This window comes from Nomia melanderi, chromosome 8 (assembly GCF_051020985.1).
Source record: "Nomia melanderi isolate GNS246 chromosome 8, iyNomMela1, whole genome shotgun sequence".
Classification (NCBI taxonomy): Eukaryota; Metazoa; Arthropoda; class Insecta; order Hymenoptera; family Halictidae; genus Nomia; species Nomia melanderi.
Genome location: NC_135006.1, coordinates 11,877,141 through 11,898,193, shown reverse-complemented (window position 1 = coordinate 11,898,193; position 21,053 = coordinate 11,877,141). Strand labels below are relative to the sequence as shown.

The 21,053-nt window shown below is 40.8% G+C and overlaps 1 protein-coding gene across 8 annotated transcripts in view; it reads left to right on the top strand.

Annotated features, from left to right (window-relative positions):
• LOC116427466 (uncharacterized) overlaps positions 1-21,053 on the top strand; it is a 38,675-nt gene that overhangs the window by 15,930 nt on the left and 1,692 nt on the right. For all 8 annotated transcript variants that reach the window (XM_031977860.2, XM_031977859.2, XM_031977861.2 and 5 more), the window contains 4 exons: positions 10,086-10,201; positions 18,412-18,527; positions 19,523-19,667; positions 20,664-20,846. In XM_031977860.2, the coding sequence (XP_031833720.1) occupies positions 10,086-10,201; positions 18,412-18,527; positions 19,523-19,667; positions 20,664-20,846 (560 nt within the window). The remainder of the gene's footprint in view (positions 1-10,085; positions 10,202-18,411; positions 18,528-19,522; positions 19,668-20,663; positions 20,847-21,053) is intronic.

Here is a 21,053-nt window from a genome sequence, read left to right as displayed (position 1 = left end):
TTTTCGTTTTATCCGTACGTTCGTTATTGCACTCATTAGCGAAGATATTCCGCCGAAACGATTGTTGCCGCTTACAGCGAATCACCAGACCAGGAAGAATCATCAGTCTCTATTGATTCGTATTTTCCAAACGGGAAGTCTTCGATTCATTCCCCGTCCGATTCCCTTTATTATCAGATGTTTGAGCTCCTCGTTACCAATGTGAACAAGCCACTTTTGCATAACGTATTCGAGTGAGCACGTAATCTGTGCCATACGTTACGAAAATTGATTGAGTCATGAGACAAAGTGAATGTGGAATGGATCGACGATAATGATAAAATAATCGTGACGGAAATCAGTCGGAAAAAAATGGACGTTAATAGTGATTGGATGAAACAGACCCGTAAATACGGGGCTCGAGCGAAGGTCGTTTCGCGGAGATCGCCCTTTTTCCTAATTTCACGCGAAATAAAAGAACTTCGTTCAGTCCGAATGTGGTCCGAACTATATTTGAGTGTATCTGAACATTGTCTGGGGGAGCAAGTCATTCGACAACATTTATCGGTCATCGACTCGAGACTGTGTATCACGAGACCAAAGAGGTCTTCGACATCACACTTATCCTATACTATTCGAATATCGTAGAAAACAGCGATCCACGGCATCATTGATCGCGTATCGATCTGAATCCAAGTTTCTAGGGTGCACAAGCGACCAGGAGAAAATTTTCGCTAGTTTCTCCTGGCAGCGGCAGTCACACCGATACTTTCGCCCGGCGTATAACGATCGAGTGCGCTGTTACCATGCGGCGGTATCTTTTCATATGTCATTTACTGTCGATTCCACGAAATAATGGGCATGTTCTCGACATAAATTAGAGTTCACGTGGACGAATACGGCGACGGAAAATGTCAACGAAGTTTAAGGCTGGCGCTGATATGCATATTTTGTGACAGTCGTTAAGCATCAGTGATAAATACGTTCTTTTCCCTTGAATATTTACAAGGTTCCCCTTTTGGATATTTTAGAAACTTCCTGACTTATTTCCATGCCGTTATTTTTCTACGTGCCCGCAATGATTAATACAAGCGAGATGAAAGAGAGACTCGAGAACAATTGTACTTTCGGGATTTCGCTCCGCGAAGCGTTATCGCGACGAGAGGCAAGATAAATCGCGAGATAAGGCGTTTGATTCGCTTGTAAACCAGTTCGAGTATCACGGTATCGCTTCTAATAACTTCGTCGCGGCGGCTGCCCATAGAGACAATACGTTTCACCGGTTCGTCGTAAATTATCCAGCGCTCGGCGATAAGTCGGATCGCTGGCAAAGTAGGAAGGACAGTTTATCGTCGAAAGTTTGCGAAACAATTGTGCCACCGCAGCTCGTGTCACAGGTTTGCGGCGTGCTTCTTCACGTGAACAGAGAGTGGAGGAGGGCTCGAGCGGGCGGGGAACGGGAAAATTCACCGTGAGTCGCGCGTATTTACGTTAGATTTCCATCGGTTAGATTTACTGTTGCTCGATCACGTGTTCCGACACATTCGCGATTAACGACGGAACGATTCATGCCGTGTGACGAAAGACCTTCGCCTTCCGCGACATTAATCCACGAACGATCGCGTGAATTTTCCCGGTATCGACTAATTAACTGACCGAACTGTCGGCGGCCGCACGTGGCTATTTTCCGGATTTCTATTTTCGCGCGTTCCGGTTTGACGATATCAAACATTCGAATTATGGATTTCATAAAGGTATTGAGAATTCGTTATACTTATGGAGTAACGTTTCTGTTTTTATTGTCTGATCGAGAAGAAACAGTAAAATCAATCAAACGTTGGAATTAAGGGTTTCATAAAAATATTGAAAATTTGTTACATTTATAGAGTAATGTTTCTATTTTTATTTTCTGACTCAGAAGAACCAGTAAGCATTTCTCGGGAGAAAATGATTTAGAAGGTTAAGCGGTCCTACACCGTTGTCGCGTATAAAAATCAAGGTTGTGTTTAGTTTCGCGACTCTCGAAGTTGCGCAAGAAATAAAGTACGAGTCGTTGAAAAAACGCAGGATTGTTTATCCGCTTGTTATTCTTGGAACAAGCCGTTACGACGCGATGAACCTCATTTTTTATTCGACAGAAGCTGCGCGTTAACTCCGGGTCGCATTAAACGGGACCGTTTGCTTCGTTATTCCGCGTTCGCCTTCCATTTTCACCGATATCATCGTCCGCGGGGAAACTTTCCGTACTAATGTAAGTCAACCGAGACCGTTGAATCAGTGTTTGCTAACTTAGCTCACGCCGCTTCGGCTGTTAGTAAATATTTTCAATCGAAAATTTGCGAAGTCATTCCATTCGAATGGTACTTTTATTACACAAGAATTCCAGACGCCACGTTTATTCAAGGAACGGAGTTAGCGTGATTGAATGATCTTAAATTCTTATGTAACTAATTGCGGGGATTAGTGCATCCTTTACTCGAAAACTTAATTACGCAAATCACGGGTTCGACGCAGCATTATTCAACGGCGCGAGTGCCACTTAAGGATTACTTGCTTTATCACTCAGCCGCGTAACTGATCATTTCAAGTATTCAAGTCCAAAAGAGCTCGGGTTTCGAAATCGGTACTTTGAGTACTCGAGCATTACGTTTGCAAAATTACTTCCGTTAATCGACGCTAAGGAAGCAATACGGCTTCAGTGTTTGAAAAGTTATTTTCAAAACTGACACGTCAGTTGTTCTAGAAAGTCACTGAGATCTTGATTAACCAAGTCACAATTTTGAAAGATCAGTCATTCGAATTGTTAAATTATACCTCATGGCGTATACAATCGAATTGCACAAACACACTTCGAGAAATGTCTTCCCGAGCCATCGTGCAGCCAGTTCATTAGTCAGCCGATTAAATGGGTTAATCGTGGTTCTACCGTACTTCGGCCACAGAATGACACGAAATGGTACCTCGGTCGCTCGCGAATGCATCATGCAACGTAGAAACGATAACCGAACGCCACGTTTCCGTGGTAATTTATTAATAGAGATCGCGTTACCGGATGATTATTTCGATATCGCGCTCGCTCGCGTCCCCGCGGGAGCAGCGGACGCGGCTAGAGTCGTTGGAAACGCCGCGAATTCTATCGTAATCGTTCGATTCCGTGTATCAGCGATTCCTGTACTCGGTAACCGCGCGCGAATTGCATCGAGCTAATCGAATGTTTATCTAATGCGCATTTTTTCCGTTAACGATCGACTGTGTTCCACGAGTTCTCATCGGTTTCCTATCGTGTACCTCTTGTTGTCCGCTCGGCGCTCCTCGATCCACGTTGTCTTGTTATCTGATTAGTTTCCCACAATGGAATAGAACCAGCATCGGCGCGAACGTCGAATCGCGAGGCACGTTCTCATTTTTCGCCGGATGCGTTTGATAGCGTCGCGCTATCGCGATCGGCGCACAGCGAGTGCACTCGTTCCTCCGTGCGTCGTCTTCTTAATCCACGGCCGGGCATCGTGTTACCGCGACACGTGGCGACGAGTGCTTTCTCGCGACTTTTTCGATCGTGAGAAGCTGATTTCACTTCTCCGCCGACACCCGGTGAAAGATACGGGATAAAAGACTCGCGACGGCCCCGTGATACTCGTCGGGCCGAATTTAACGTGTCCCGGAAAGAAATCTTCGCTAAGTTCGTCAAGAAAACGATCATCGATGAACAAGCCTTTACAAAACGAAACAATCTTCCATTGGATTCTTTTTAACTTGTCCTATGATTTACGTTTGATAACCTTAATAATTTCAATAACCTATCGAAAAGAGAAAAATTCTATGAATATTCTATGTCTACGTTCGCCTACAATATAATCGATAACAAAGAATATTTTATTTGAATTGAAGAGAATTATAATATTTATGTTCCTTAGATTCTATATAAAATATTCGTCACGCGTCTCGCGCGTTACTCCATGGCAAGGGGTTAATTCTCATAGAACGCTAGGAACGTTTAATGACATGAAAACCTTACTACCCTCCGCTGAATCGCGTTTCCGGATTTAATCATGAAAACAAAGGTTACGGTTCGCAAATGAAATCGAATACATTTGATCTTGGCTTTAGTTGCTTCGATCGACCGATCCAAGCCATAGGAATCAACCTCGAGGATCCACCCCATCGCGACCGCCTCGCAACGACGAATTTATCGGAGATCTTCGAACGATTCTTACTCCGAGGCTATTAATAATTACGATTCTGTAAAGGTGTAAATCTACATGGAGAAGGGAACCCTTCGTGACCCGCGTTCGCCGAGTATACCATTTCAGGAACCAATTAAACGAGTCCCACGGCGAGCGTACTGCAACCGCTCGCGCGCGCGCCACCCACTGAACACGCTTGCTCTCGCTATTTCTGCGGCCTCTCTAATGCCAAAGGGGCAGGAACGAAGGAGAAAGACGACGAGGGGATTTCCTCTTCGAGTTTCTACGTCCTCGAAGATAAGTGGCGTCGCCGGCCGGGCAACGGGCCAATATTGCAAAAGCCGCGATCGACAAGGACTCTCTCACGAGAAACTCTCTTAATGACGTCAAATTGCACGATACATCACCGTTCTTAGAAGGCGTTCTATCAAACGGAGAGCGAGAGTCAGGGAAATCGTGGATGTTCCGTCGGGGCCGCGGAAAATCTTCCACGGGACGTGGTTGATCGCGATGTTGCGTCAAATCGGTCTCTTTTGCAGCCACCTCGTTGATCCAGCGCGTTAACCCGCTCGCTGCCGAGGAAATTAACCCCTTGACGTACTGTTTACCGAGCTCGTGTAATATTCGACTATCGACAATTTCGAAGGAAAGCAAAATCCTCCATTCCACTTGAAGCGGAAATTTCATTTGAAGATGATACATTGGTAGCGAAACAGTTTGCTTTGATCCGTGGGAAATGAAAAATATTGATTGTCGTTGAATTAGTCTAGAAATCTTCATCGCGAGTCTCACTCGTCATTGTGCGGCTCAGGGGTTAAGAACGTCTTGCCCTGGCTGCCGAAAATTGATTTCAAAGAAAAAGTTATTTCTTCATTTATTATACACAATTAATTATTGTCTATTGTTACTCATTTTCTTGTTCTTGATCCTAGATTACTAAACATTCATCTGAATTGTCTGCCTTCGCCACTTTTGCGAATTTGAATTAACGCCAAGACTGCATACGTTACTTTCGAACGTATTTTTAATTTTTGATTAAATACTAATAACATATATCTTATGTTTTGCTACTCTGTTTCAAATAAATAGAAGTTTAGTTAGTTAGAATGTTTAGTTATAGTGTCAGACTGATTTGAGTTTAGTTGTTTAGGGTGAAAATTGACTTTCGTGGAAAATATGAATTAATCGAAACTTGTAGCGCAGGCTACGAGATATCTCGCAGCTGCCAGCGAACGAGTGGAGTCTCGGCGATCGTTAACTTAATGCTTTATCGGACGGCTGGCATTAATCGAAAGCGTTTAATCGACCCGCGGGATCATGTATCGCGCGGTGGCTAGACGTACTGAACAGTTTCGAAATTTGTTTTTCTTTTTTATTGCGATCCCTCGCTTTCTCGGGATTTATTGTTTTTCCTTCTGGCGCAATCGCAGATGTTTTTACCGCTTAGTATCGGTATTCCCGCGAGGCATTAACAAATGCGGATCGTTGTTCGATTTCTTCCACAATCGTGCTCGTCAGAATCATTTCATAATTCGTTGGAAGAAGAAAAACATTTCACGATTATTTTACGTCTACGTTTCCTCTGAAGCGTTACAACTGATAGTAGAAAAATAATATTCGATTTCGGCTTGAAAGGATTCAGTATCGTTCTTATTTGTCGAATTCTGATATTGTATGGAGGGTTAACTCGTCGAGACTACACTTTTGAAGGTCACTGTGTACAGCTTGAATTAATCTCCGACAATTAATCTCGAACAATTCTATCGGCGATGATAATGTTTCACAGCAACTGCTCGCTTATTGTCTGGGAAGGTTGTTAAAACTTTCTTCTATCAGTGATCTTTCGTAATCAAAATAATAATTTTTTTGTGTTAATATCTTGCTATATGGTCATTTTCTCGATAATTTTTCCTTTTAACTTTAATGTATCTTATTTACGTATAGTACGTTGGAGTGATTAAAACAATTTATAACGAATGTGGTCTGGAACGCTTTTGTTCAAACATTTCTCTCTATTTGATTTCTCAATTTCAATTCAATGTTTCTACATTCTATTTCTCAATTTCAATTCAGTATTCCTGCATTCAATTTCTGAATCTCAATTCAATATTCCTCCATTCAATTTTTCAATTTCAATTCAATATTCCTGCATTCAATTTCTCAATTTCAATTCAGTATTGCTATATTCAATTTCTCAATTCCAATTCAGTATTTCTCCTTTCAACTTCGCAATTCCAATTCAATATTCCTCCATTCAATTTCTCAAATCCAATTCAATATTTCCCTATTCAATTTCTCAATGTCAATTCAACATCCCTCCATGCAATCATAAATATCTCGAAATTTAAAATTTAATTTCCTCTACCAAAGGTGTCGAATATTCCAAAAACTCCTCGTTCGCAAAGGATTTAAATCTTCCAGTAACAAGGAGAACGCGGCTGCGTCCTCTACATTCGCGCTTCCTGTCGGAACATACTTTTTTTTTGTTATTCGCGCGCGCGTCTCGATGATAAGGTCATCGTCTAATCTTTAATGGAGCAGTCCGAGGATAACGACCACCGGCGAATTTGCATGCGCCTTGATTCATCGGATCCTTGAACGACAATGGTTAGAGCGTTTACCTGACGTGGCCGCGAGAAGTTCGACAGACTCGGCATATTAATCGAGCTGGTGAATTATTCCGCCGCGACTTTGAATAACATTACGCCGAGCAAAGTTTCCACGGTGGAGCAAGCGGCCGCATCGGCGAAAAGCTAAGTCCCCGGTCCACGCCGGGTCGTTCACAGTTCGATCACGTTCCACTGTCGGTGCCGGTCAAATATTTACTCATTTGCACCGTGACGCTGCTCACCTGTGAGAATTTTTCTCGAATTTCAAGCCTTTCCTATTGTCGCGCTGAAATTGAAGTGTAACGTTCTCTTAAATGTACGTTTAACCCTTTGCGGACGAAGATGCTTTGAAATCTACAAAGTCTTCAGCGAATGAAGTTAAATTAAATATCGATTACTCGATTAATAGGGAAAAAAGGAAACTACGAGCTGATCTCTTGCTGTCAGAGTAATTAAATCATTTCTCTGCGACTTAGTCTCCCAAATATGAACACTTCATCTCTCCGAGATGCCGGCGTTCGTCCGCAAAGGGTTAAAATTATAGGTTTGCCGACGTCGCTTTTGCATAGTATAATTTAGCAGTGTACAAATGTCATTTCGCAACTGTACTAATTTATGAACATTGTACCATTCTGACAATTGAAGCTATTCGTTTGAATATCGAACAATCTTGTAGAATAAAAGATACTATGGATATTTCGTACAATTCACCGAATCGCCTGCCTTCTGTGCAGTTCTGTATTTCCAAATTTTCCCTGAATGCATAAAAATCCGCGGACCGGTTATCTCCTCGAAGGAAACTTCACTTGGAAGACTTTCGTTAAAAACTTGGAACGCCTCGCGAGATTTCTCATCCGAAATAATCGTTGCATGCGACTCGAGGCACGATAACGATCGAGTTACTCGAAGATCGACGAAACAGGAGACGCGAGAAGACTAAAGGTACTCGATCCCCTCCTCGATCGCGTTACCGAAGAGGAGAAAAGACGGTTTCGCCTTCTCGGGAATGACCGGCTGATAACGTATCAATCAATGGGTGTTCCCTCAATGGAATAATCGATTTTCGGGGCGGGAGGAGAGAGACTTCGTACTATCGTCGTGAAGTCGTTGGGCAGGACACGTCACCGCAGATACGACGAGCGTAAAACGCCGTACGGAGTGTCGTAACATTAATTTCAATCGAACGACCGATCGCGCGGGAAAAGGAGGAAAATGCGGATACCCGTTTCTTGTACTCTTATCCGCGTTTCGCTTTTTATTCCTCTTATAGCAATAAGTATCGTTACGGCATTGAATCTTGGTCGATGAATAACATTCCCACTGATACAGTACGATGCTACACATGCAATTACGCGTCAGTGATATTAATTTTCATTTAACCCATTCGCGACTGCGCGTCGCATGCATGTGACGCTGTTGATTAGCGTTGCTGCGACTATATTAACGTATATCACATTTATGTGAAATGCTTCGATTGGTTCTATTTTGTTTTAACCCTTTGCGGACGCATGTCGATATTTCGGCGAGATCTAATTTCCATATTTGGAAGAGTAAGTTGCGAACAAACGATTCGATTACTCAAACGGCAAGAGATCAGCACGTAGCTGTTTTCCTATTAATTAAGCAATCGATATGTAATTTAACTTCATCTGCTGAGGGTTCGTATATTTCAAGGAATCTTCGTCCGGAAAGGGTTAAAGGTGTAATACCATACGAATAACATTTCGAATTCGACAGTGGCGGAGAACGCGTTGAAATATAAAACAAAACTGGGCGAGAAGAAGTGAAACTGATCGGTCAGTCGAATTCCTTAGCCTGCCTATCAAGTGATCTATCAGTAGAGGAGAGTAGGGTAAAACGGAACAAGAATGGTTTCGGTAGATGATACTTGTGCAGTGGTCTGTAATCAATTAGAAACTATGCCGAGGAGTTATTAGGCGTTCTCTTTTACCCTACTCTGCCCAAATGAGATTAATAAATATATAAATCATCAATTAATTCTAAATAGATTTCATTTTAAATAACTACACGCTGTTCACGAGAAGAGCCATGAAACGAGTGTGGATCTCATTTGTCAGCTTCCGTCTTTTCTCTAATTTTCGATATTAATTGGCCAATATGTTACACTTAACGCTAAAACTACCGGACGGGTCAGAACGGCCCTTCCCAATTTCTTCTTTCTACAATGATTAACCCTTTGCGCTCGAAAGGCGACTCCCAGATAGTTTGATACAGTAAAATTATAAACTTTTGTAGTTACCATATAACTTTGTATACTGCATCAATGCCTGAGGCATTGAAAGAAAATAGCTTTGTTCCCTAATTTATGTGTGATTCGTCTATTTGTCTCCGTCTAACTGGAAAGTATTGAATATTTCAAGTGAAAAACATTCGAGTGCAAAGGGTTGAAAAGATGATAGATATTTCTCGGAGGAATTATCAAAGAATTTGATCCGGCAATACGCAAACTGAACAGTGAATCAATGAAAGTCTGAATAGATACATTCTTAGAGTTTCTATGAAGGAATTCCGTGAAGTCGGTTTAACTGCTCGGTAGCTTTGGCGTTAACCCTTTGCACTCGACAATATGTTTCATTACAAATATTCATTATTTTCTGACGAAATATTATAATTTTGTTGCGTTCAATCAAATGGAGACTGAGAGTCGCCTCTATATTTTTCATTACAAACATTGATTATTTTCTGACGAAATATTAACAATATTGTTTGCAACTTACGTAAAGAAACATCTTGCATAAATTCAACAGAGTTGTTTTATTTCTGTTTCATATGTTACTACCTCATTCGACATTTTGTATTGAATTTTTTATTTATAATTTTCTTTTCATTATTTCCTGACGAAATATTAACAATATTGTTTGCAACTGACGTAAAGAAATATCTTGCATAAATTCAACAGAGTTGTTTTATTTCTGTTTCATGTGTTACTACCTCATTCGACATTTTATATTGAATTTTTCATTTATAATTTTCTTTTCATTATTTCCTGACGAAATATTAACAATATTGTTTGCAACTTACATAAATCATGGAACAGAGTTGTTTTATTTCTGTGTCATGTGTTAATACCTCATTCAACATTTCACATTGAATTTTTCATTTACAATTTCCCTGCGTTCAATCAAATGGCGACTGAGAGTCGGCTCTCGAGCGCAAAGGGATCGATCAAAGCCATAAACAAAATCCTTAGCGAGAGACCCCTTTCGCCTCTGTGTCTTTCCGCGGCTCTTCTCGCGAAGAACGCTCTATACCCGCCTGTTCTTCTGGCTCACGTCTCGTTTTCCTCTTCCAGGCACCGAGAGATGTCCCCAGAAGGGTGTCGTGAAGCAAGTGGCTTCGAAGCTGTTAAGGGCGCTGTCCGAGAAAGGACTGGCCTTGCTCGTCAACCACGGCATTCCGGAATGCAAGGTACGCATTTCCTTTGGTACACCCGTTCCGTGTAATCGTCGGATCGCGAGGCGCGCGGCCTTGGCGAACTCGCCGAGCCGAGCCGATCGTATTCGTCGAGGAAAGTATCGTTAAAAAATCGAGCAAATAAACCGCTCGCGTTTTACCGGGCTCGCCTCGAAGGTAACGGAAGGTGTAAAATTGTATCGCGTATCAACTCGCGGATGGAGGATCGACGAGGAGGATCGCGCGAGTCTCGCGGAAATCACGCGAGGAGGATCGTTACTGCTTTCCGTTTTTTCTTCGTCTCTTCATGAAAAGTCCAACGGTTCATCGATTATTGAGAAATTGCATTTTCTGCAACGTGTTCTCATCAGAATTGTATAAAGCGCGGCGCGAGATGTTGAGATTGATCGGAACGCAAGCTGTAATCGATTACAAGGTACCATTTTATGATTATCGGGTGGAATCGATTGTATCGCAAGGATATTCCACGAGGAAGTGAAACGAGCGATAGATTCAAGTCTCCAGGAACTGTTGCATGAATGATACAGTTCTGGGAGATGATGATATTCTTATTTTTCACGTTACACGAACGGAATAGAACAGATAAGGCTCGTTCGCAAGAGCAGCTCGTTCGATGAGCGCGAATCGGTTTCGATACGCGGTTCGATCGTGTTACCGATCCGTCGCGAGCCGAGGCCGTCTCGCGACGAACTCGCGCGTGTCCTCGGGTGCGTTACAAAATTACGCGTCCCTCCTCCGTCGCGCCCCGAACCAGAATTAAAGGAGTCAAGGTGACGAACCACGCGAAGACAGGATCTAAGGGAGTGGAGACGAACGAAAATAAAAGAGTTACCGTGTCTCCGTCGAAGATCCATCGAAGATTCATCTGTTGCGATAATCACACGAGACTTTCAACCTTTTGCACTCGAGAGGCGACTCGCAGTCGCCATTTTGTTTGATACAGTGAAATCAAGTTCGATGTACAATATCGAAGTTCATTTAACGTAATTATCCGTGAAACGTTAAAACAGAACAGCTCTATCCCCTGATTTCTATATTATTTATATTAATGTTACCCGTAAAACCATCGATATTTCATTAGAAAATGAAGAGTATATCCAGCGAGACAATTTTCGAGTTCAAAGGGTTAATTCTTCGACAAGCCTCAACCGTGACCGCAATTTCAGAACGAATGTCACGAGTGAGATGTATCTGTCGTTATAACGAAAGGTTGGAAGTAAATTACTACCCGTTGCACGAGAGATGGCACTTGGGATAATATAAAGGCAAGAAAGGTTGCTTGTCGCGCGCGCTTTGTTTAGAGTTTTGATCGGTTACCTTGTAATTCTATCGGCGAATAGCAAATTAGTATTGAAAGTGAGATGAGAAAATGATGTAAACCGAGCGACGAGACCACAGTGCCAACTCTCGTGCAACGGGCGGTACGTGTGCTCGCGTGAGGACATCAAAATTTCCTGAATCGATTCGACGGAGCACGGGTTCGATAAACAAGTAAAGTAATCTGCTGTTTGGTCACAAGTGTCACGATATACCCGTGACCAGTTTTCAAGGGTTCGCTGATAAAACGCGCGCGAATCTCTCGCCGGTGACCTTGCCGCGCCCCCCTCCTTACCTACTTTCTTATCGAGGAAGAAAACTCTTATCGCCGTCGGTTCGTCACATTTTCACGAGATAATTTCGCCGCCAGGGTTACGACAGTCGTTTAAATGTCGTCCCGGCATGCGTCTTTCTGCCGATAGCGCGAACGCGGCCGCTTCAGACGTCGGCTCTCCCAAGGATGAACCCCTTGCCGTGCCGTTTCCTTCGCGACTACGCTTGTCGCGTGTTTCGCTATTAACCCGGAAGTTTTTCACTAGAAATATTTCAACATTTTCTGATGAGATGAAGACGATATTTCGTAAAACCAACTCGACGAGAAATTCACTCGAATTGACGGACAAAGCTATTTTACGTCAATATTTACGATTTCTTTTTCAACTATGATCGACACAACTGCTTCGCCATTAATAACTTATTCAAAAGAGACAAACTTTAAGTATATCCTATGCCTGTGTTTGCTTCAAATTGTAATAATTGATAACAAAAGGATTCATTTGCATTCACAACGATTGACTAATATTTACATTTGTTAAGCTCTGTTTACAACCTTCATCGCGAGTCTGACGCGTTATTACAAGGCAAGGGGTTAACCTACAACAACAAGTGAGACTCGTTGTGAATGTTTTCAGCATGATTCAACAAATATATATATTGCTCAGTTCATTCGAATTCGAAATAAATATTATTCCTCTGTAATCAACTATTACACTTAAAAGAAAATATAGGCATAACGTATGCTTAGGATTTTTCTCTTTTTCCAATAAATTATTAATAACAAAGTAGTCGCGTCGATCAGAGTTGAGAAAGAAACCATAGGCCAACTTTATCCTTCATAGAGCAGAATACGTGAAATGGAGACAATACGGTATTCAATCGTCTGATTGAATTGTTATTATTATTGCACGTTCATCCAGCTAAGTATCACCGCATCGGGTAGCATTATTCGTAATGTAGAAATGTTTTCAAATAATCCTTGTTTAATTCAGTGAACTACGCGAATTCGATTTGGTTGAGGGTCACCGGTGACCCCTATGGCATTCGACGCGTTAATTTCCAACGGCAAAGGTTAAAATGTCTCAATCAAGTGGTGACTTAAGCCGGTGATACGCTGTGTACACAGGTGTTCGCATTTTTCGATAAAGACTGGAATGGTGTAGACATTGACCGATTTCTAGTCGAACCGTTGAAATGAAATCGCTCGATCCAACGGTTGGACTGATGCAAACTCGACATTAGCTAACCACCTCCCGCCGGCAGGGCATCCCCTTGAAACGGATTCATTTTTTTTTCGAACGGCCGCCTTCACTTTTTCACTGACGTCACGACGCCGCTCTTTATCACCTCGCGCGTGTGTACAGCTGGACGTGGCGTCAGTTGACTGAAAACGAACCGTAGCTATTAACCCTTTGTACTCGAGAATATTTTTCTCAACGGATATTCATTATTTTCTGATTAACGCGTTGAACGCCGCACGATTTCACAGAGGAGAATACGCAGAATGGAAAAAATATAATATTAAATTCGATCGAGTTGCATTATTACCATTCCACGTGATTTAGTTGAATTTCACTGTATTATGTAGCATTATTAATAATATAGAAATGTTTTCATATAATCGTCGTTTCATTGAGTGGACTATAGTAATTCGATTTGGTCGGGGGTCACCGGTGTGTTAAATATCAATGATATGTTTTACAACTAATATAAAGAAACACCTTGTGTAAATTAAGCGACAAAACTAGATTATTTCGATGTTCCTTGTGTCGATGCAGTATATGAAATTTGATATTGAATTCTAAATTTGATTATTTTATTCGGTCGAGTTAAATGGCGATTGAAAGGCGCCGCTCGAGTACAAAAGATTAAATCTTTGCTATCGAAAGCTTTTCACTGGAAATATTCAACATCTTCCGACGAGATATAGACGAGATTCTTTGAAACGAATTTAACAATGATGGATAGATAAATTAACAAAGCTATTTCATTTAAATATTTCACATAGCAACGCGAAGCTTCATTTAAAATACTAAATATTCAACTTCATAGCTTTGCTGTATCGAATCAAGTCATGACTGAGTCACCTCTCGAGTGCAAAGGGTTAATAACGTTTTTCATTATATTCATTATTTTCTGACGATATATTAACAATATTACTTACAACTGACGTAAAGAAACATCTTGTATAAATTCAACAGAGTTGTTTTATTTCTGTTTCATGTGTTAATACCTCATTCAACATTTTCTATTGAATTTTTCATTTTATAATTTTCTTTTCATTATTTCCTGACGAAATATTAACAATATTGTTTGCAACTTACATAAAGAAATATCTTGCACAAATTGAACAGAGTTGTTTTATTTCCGTTTCATGTGTTAATACCTCATTCAACATTTCATATTGAATTTTTCATTTTATAATTTTCTTTTCATTATTTCCTGGCGAAATATTAACAATACAACTGACGTAAAGAAACATCTTGTATAAATTCAACAGAGTTGTTTTATTTGTTTCATGTGTTAATACCTTACTCAGCATGTTACATTGAATTTTTCATTGTATAATTTCCCTGCGTTCAATCGAACGGCGACTGCAAAGTGCAAAGGGTTAATGAACGTTTAAAAGTTAGAACTTCGCTCGTTCGTTAAACGTTAAAGTTAGTAATAAAGTTAGCTTGCGCTGAAGTATAATAATTGACGAATAATGTTTCATGTGTTTGAATTCGATAGGATCAAGGAAGATTTACGTTCGTTAAACTCTGCTCGCAATCTTCACCGCGAGGGTGACACGATATTATAAACCGAGAGATTAAGAATCTCCGTCTTCCAGGCACGCGCGTGGTTTCGCCCGTTCCACGGTGCCATCCTGATGGAAATCGAGGGGCGTTTTTGTAAACGCTGAACGAGATCGCTCGCTCGGGAATGATTCCAGTTTTTGCATGTTGCGCGGCTCGCCGATCCGCTTTGCTCGACGTTCGATCGCGGATACGCTGGGAATACGATCGAACTGAGGATGCGAGCATGGCCGTCTTGTCCATTAAGCCGACGAGAATAGACTCGGCAAGAAAAAGCATATACGAATCAAGATACTTCATATTCTTACGCGAAACTGCTAAATTAGCCAGAAAGTCCTGTCGCACTTTTAAACGAGGGTTAACCCTTTGCACTCGAAAGCTTTTCGCTAGAAATATTCAACACTCTTTGATTAAATATAGACGATGCCTGTTGATGACGATTAAACAAATATTACTATCACTGTTATTCTGTATAATAGTTTTCATTGAACTATTTGTTACATATCGAATAAATTTCCTTATCATCAGCTTTGCCATGAAATAATAATAATGAATATTTTTATAGAATTATTATTATTGTTATTCTGTATGATAATCTTCATTGAACTATTTGTTACATATCGAATAAATTTCCTTATCATCAGCTTTGCCATGAAATAATAACTATTATTTTTATAGAATTATTATTATTGTTATTCTGTATGATAATCTTCATTGAACTATTTCTTATGTATCGAATAAATTTCCTTACCGCCTTTGCTACGAAATAATAATAACTATTATTTTATAGAAATATTAATAGAAATTAATACAAATATTCTTGTTATTATAATATATAGAAGAAACCAAAAGGAAAAGGAATATTAATAATATCGATAAGATAGAATGTATCATCCATTTAAATTTGAAAACTCAAATTGTGCACCGATCGCTTTTCTATTTCTTGTTTCGCGTTTAACCCTTTGCGGGCGAAGATTCTTCGAAACATACGAAACCTTCAACATACGAAGCTAAATTATATATCAATAGCTTAATTAATAGAACATTAAAGTACGTGCTGATCCCTTGCTGTTCGTCTAATTAGATCGTTTGTCCATGACTTAGTCTTCCGAATCCGAACATTTCGTCTCACCGAAATGCCGACATCCGTCCGCAAAGTGTCAACCGATTTGACCGGTGTGCGGCTCGTATCGTTTCCTCCTGTCCCCTAATATCGGAATCGATGATCTGCCCGTGACGGTCGTGCCTTATCGTCGCGAACGAAACGGAGGTGACGAGCCGCATCGTGAATCCCCGTTCCTCGTTTTGTTTTCGCGGCCGAGCGCCGTCGTTTCGCAACGATCCGTCCGCGCCGGTTGATAACGAAAACGGCCGTGCACCGTGCCGCGAACGATAAATCCGAAACGTCACTCGTTATCGGCGGGTTCGAGGATGTCACCTGCCAAGGTGACATATTTCCGATACCGCGTGGAACACTTAATTACATAATGATTCACTCCTCGAGTACGCGTTTAATCGACTGTTTCTTTTCATCTATTGACACGTTGACCGCCGCGGCGGTCACCGATGACTGTACCGTCTGAATTACCCGAAGAGAATCGATGTCGGAATGTTTAGTCGCATAGGTAGCTAAATAATAGTGTAACTCAACCCCTTGACATACAATGCCGCATCTGACTCGCGATGAAAATTGTAAATTGAATTTCAGACGTCCAAGTGTTCTCTTTAAATCTAAGTTAAACATTTCTGTTATCGATCGTGAGCCTTTGGAGTAGACGTGGAACGAGCATCAAAATTCTTTGTTGTCCTGGGATATTATTAATGATAAAGTAGGTGTATCAAGAAATAAATCATAGGGGTTAAGAGCTATGATGTGCTCAAAGTTTCGAACAGTAGGGATTATTTCGCAACTGGCATCATCGGGGTTTAAAGATTCACTAATACTGAAAAACTATAATACCAATCTATTAATAACTAATTTCAATACCATTTGCTATGAATTAATGTTACACGAAACGCTCTGAATTCTCGCGATCAACGTGTTAATCCCTTCTACGATTTTCTTTGTGAGTAACAGTGTACTGGGGAAACGATGATTCCGAGTGTACTGCGTTCGCCCCGAAGTAATAACAAAGTAACATTTGTGTTTGTCAAATACTCGTTCTCTTTCGAGAAACGGAAAGTGGAACAGACGTACAAGACGACGATGTGACTTCGCATTTGAACTTTTTACTGAAATTTTTCGATTATTTCATAATTTTTCGAAAGTTTCGTTTTAACCCTTTGCAGACGAACGTCGACATTTCGAGATGAAACGTTCATATTTGGAAGACTGAGTCGTAGGCGAATGATTTATTTACTCGGACAGCAAGAGATTAACGTGTAGCTTCTGTTTTTGCTAGTATTTGAGCAATCAGTATATAATTCAGCTTCATCTGTTGAAGGTTTTCTACATTTCAAAGAATCTTCGACCGCGGAGGGTTAAAATTTGAGCCCTATAAACAGAAACAATAACATTTATACCCTTTGCACTACAGAGGCGCCTCTAAGTCGCCAAATGATTTGACACAGAGAAACTGTAAAGTCTGATATTTAATATTAAACTTCGTATAATGCATCAGTATACGAAACATTGAAAGGAAATAGTGAGCTTGACACACACGTATAGCGGGCGAAAATTAGTGAAGTATGAAAAAAGTGCACTTTTTAGAAAACATGTAATACCTTCACATCTAACAGTAATATTTCAATGAAATTTGGAAAATTCTAGGTATCACTAGGTATCACATAGTATTTCGAAGGTGTAGATGAAATTTAAAAAAAAATTCAATTTTTAATTTAGTTTTCTATTACTTCATTTAATGTGTAACATGTATCAAACAATAATCGTTAATTCTTGAAAGTTTTAAAAGTTCATATAGTAAGAGAAAAGTGTAATAATGTTTAGGAATATTTTATTATACAGTTTCTTATATAGTAATTTTATTGACTCTAATATTTTTTTAATGTATGGTATTTTTGAAAACACTCACCCCTATGAAGGGGAATCTGACAAAACTTACACATACAAGAAGTTAAATTTTTCTTTCTATGCACTGCACAAACACGACATTAAAAAATTACGACTGCCCAAAAATTAGTAATAATGAAAAAGAACAAGCATTGGTAAGTGTTTTACTAACGCTTAGCGTACGTTCTGCATAAAAGGTATTAATACAGAGAAAATTAACACAGAGATAGTGTGTTAATTCAGTCTAAGAAAATGTCATCTGTATCTCATTAGAAAATATTGAATATTTCCGGTAAAAAAACTTCTGGAGTGCAAAGGGTTAATCATTCCTTCTATTCTCATAAGTGACCGAGAGTCACGTTGTGGTACGATTAGGGTCAAACGATGTTGGTCTGCAAAGGGTTAAAACTAAATTCCACGGTTAACACGTTCAGTGCCACGTGTACCATATCTGGTACAATAGGAGAATATTTTTAAAAGACGCACGATCACGGATGGTGTTATGCATTACAAAGTAGCGAGAACGTAAAACAATATCAAAGTATATAAAAATTAGCAAAAACTTGATTTTTTAAATAAAATATTAAGTTATATTCGATACGGTTCATAAGTAAAATATAACCGAAATTTCCGCGGCACGGAACGTGTTAATGGTGAATCGTTAATGATTAACGCGACGCGTTGAACTTAATCACTACGTTCGAACACCGTTGCGAACGTAGGTTTATCGTGCACTCGCTACGCCAATGGTGGCGATCGTCGACGAGGAAACTCTAGCTCGATGTAAATTTCCCTGTTCGCAGTTGAAGGCCGCTTACAGAGCTCTGGACGCGTTCTGCGAGCTACCGGAGGAGACGCGAGCCAAATACCAGAAGAACTCGCCCAACAACCATGGTTACATCAAGCCTGGACCGTCCACGTAAATAATTTACCGTCTGATCGAACCGCGATCGAGCTTCAATCGTTGAAATTAACGCGTTCGAACGCCGCACGATTTCACGTAGCGAAATGCGCAAAACGAGGACAATGTAATGGTATCAAACTATTTCATTGAATCGTTCTACTATTATCGCACGTTTATCTTGCCGAATTAGATAGCATTATTTGCAATACAAAAATATTTGCAAATAATGATCGTTTAATCGACCGAATTGTAATAATTCGATCTGATCGGGGCGTTCAACGTGTCAACCGATTGCCACTTAACAAAACGCCGTTCTTCTCGAGCATTTTGATCCGCCATTGAAGCGTTAAACCCACGGCATTCTCTCGCGACGAGGCATTGTTTATCGAGGAATTAACAAAAATGAGGCCCACTCGAGTCAGAAGCGTAGAATATTAGGATTAACGTTAAGAAGAGCATTCGAGTACTTGCCTTATTATTTATTCATTGAGCAGTTCGATTAGATAACGAATTTCCACGCGATTGCCACGGCTATACGGTGTTCGATTATAACTTTATGGAGGAAAGAAGAACACCTTCGAAATTTGTTCTTGAACGTTAGATCTATGTTGTGAATTTAAGAATAATTACTCGCCTCCACGAGTGCTCATAGTATTTGAGTATTAATTAAGTTCAGAGCATTTATGTGGCAGAAAAGCCTCGCCTTCACAAGTGTCGATATTATCCGAGTTCCACAATATAGATCACGAGTGTCGAAGTAGGGCTTTCGCGGGCGAAAGCCCTAGATGTTCGCTAAAGAGTCTATATACCCTAAAGCGGAGATAATGGTATTAGTAGGGATTGCACAAGGGTAACGTAGAGATTTCAATTTATAATCGAACACCCTGTACAATGAAGCGGCTGGCTCCAAGATAATTTGATTAGATTACGGCTCGCCGATTAGATCGAGATTTTCGATAAGGTATCGTATCCTTTAGATGACTGGTTTAACGATCCCCGTATCCTTTCAGGTACACCGACGAGAAAGAAGCTCGACACGTTTTCAACGTGACCGGAAGTGGCGGGAACCTGCCGGACGAGGAAGTGCCTGGCTTCAAATTGGCCGTCGACGAACTAGCGCGAGATTTCAAACAGCTGTCCGCCATGCTCTTAACTGTAATGCACTTCGCTTTTGAATAACAGCTCTGTGACCGCGAGAAATTGATCGCTTTCATCGGCCATCTTCTGCGACAAGCGGTCGAGGCAACAGCCAGTCTTTTATAATTAGTCTGTCCCGTTATTATGCAATTAACCCTTTGCGGGCGGATGTCAGCATTTCGATAGGATGAAATGCTCGTATTTGGAAGACTAACTCGCGAACGGATGATGTTATTCGTCGAACAGCAAGAGATCAGAACGCGGTCCCCTTTCTTTCTATTAATTAAGCAATTGATATGTAATTTAGCTTCGTTGATGGTTTCGTGTGTTTCGAAGAATCTTCGTCGGGAAAGGGTTAATATTCGAGATCGTATGGCTTTCGCGTTCAGCTCGAAGTCGAGAGATTCAGAAATTTATAATTATTCTGTTATTATGCAATTAATATTCGAGACCCTCCGGCTTGCGCGTCGACCAGCTCAAAGTCGAGAGATTCAGAAATTTATAATTATTCTGTTATTATGCAATTAATATTCGAGACCCTCTGGCTTATGCGTCGACCAGCTGAAGATCAAGAAATTCAGAAATCGAGAATCCGTTTTAAATTAGCATCCCACGCACGCATGAATTTCCTTTGTCCAAATAGCGCAACAGATCCGAAGTGCGGGACCAACTGAATAATCAGTGAAACCGACTCACACTTTCTGTTACGTTATAAAGGCACGGTGTAAAATCTAACGCGACATCTGAATGTTTCAATGCACCATTTAAGCGTGCCTGTCTTCGTTCGTTTCTTTCTTTTCCTGTTTTAAAACCACTCCGTTTCGTTGCCGAGGCTCTAGACGCGTTGGTTTAATAACGCAGGCAGCCCTAACTGTAAGTAACGCAGCAGGCCGATCTGCCCGACGAACGAACTAACGCGATTGGTTTCTCCGGTTGCTTTACAGCCGTCATTATACCACCGCGGAATATATAAAGTAAAAATAGGGGCCAATGTATGTGATGTATGCCTTATAGGCTCTGGCCGTGGGCCTAGAGCAATCACCTGACTTCTTGCTCTCGAAGCACTCGCGAATGCTGGAATCTGGTAACGAGTCCATCCTTCGTCTACTTTACTATCCGCCCCTTGGTGCACCGGCGCCAGGACTGGCTCGTTGCGGCGCCCATTGCGATTATGGGACTCTCACCTTACTAGCACAGGTACTGAACTATTTGCTAAACTTCATACAAACGACACGACGATTTCCTATTGGCATTTGTAGAAGTAAGATACGTTTCTGTCCTAAGCTTTTGTACAGATCTCAGTGACTCAGGGAGAAATTCGCTATCTTGACAAGAATCGGAGATTACATAAACTATCCTTTGCACTCGGGACTTTTTCACTAGAAATATTTTCACATTCTCTAA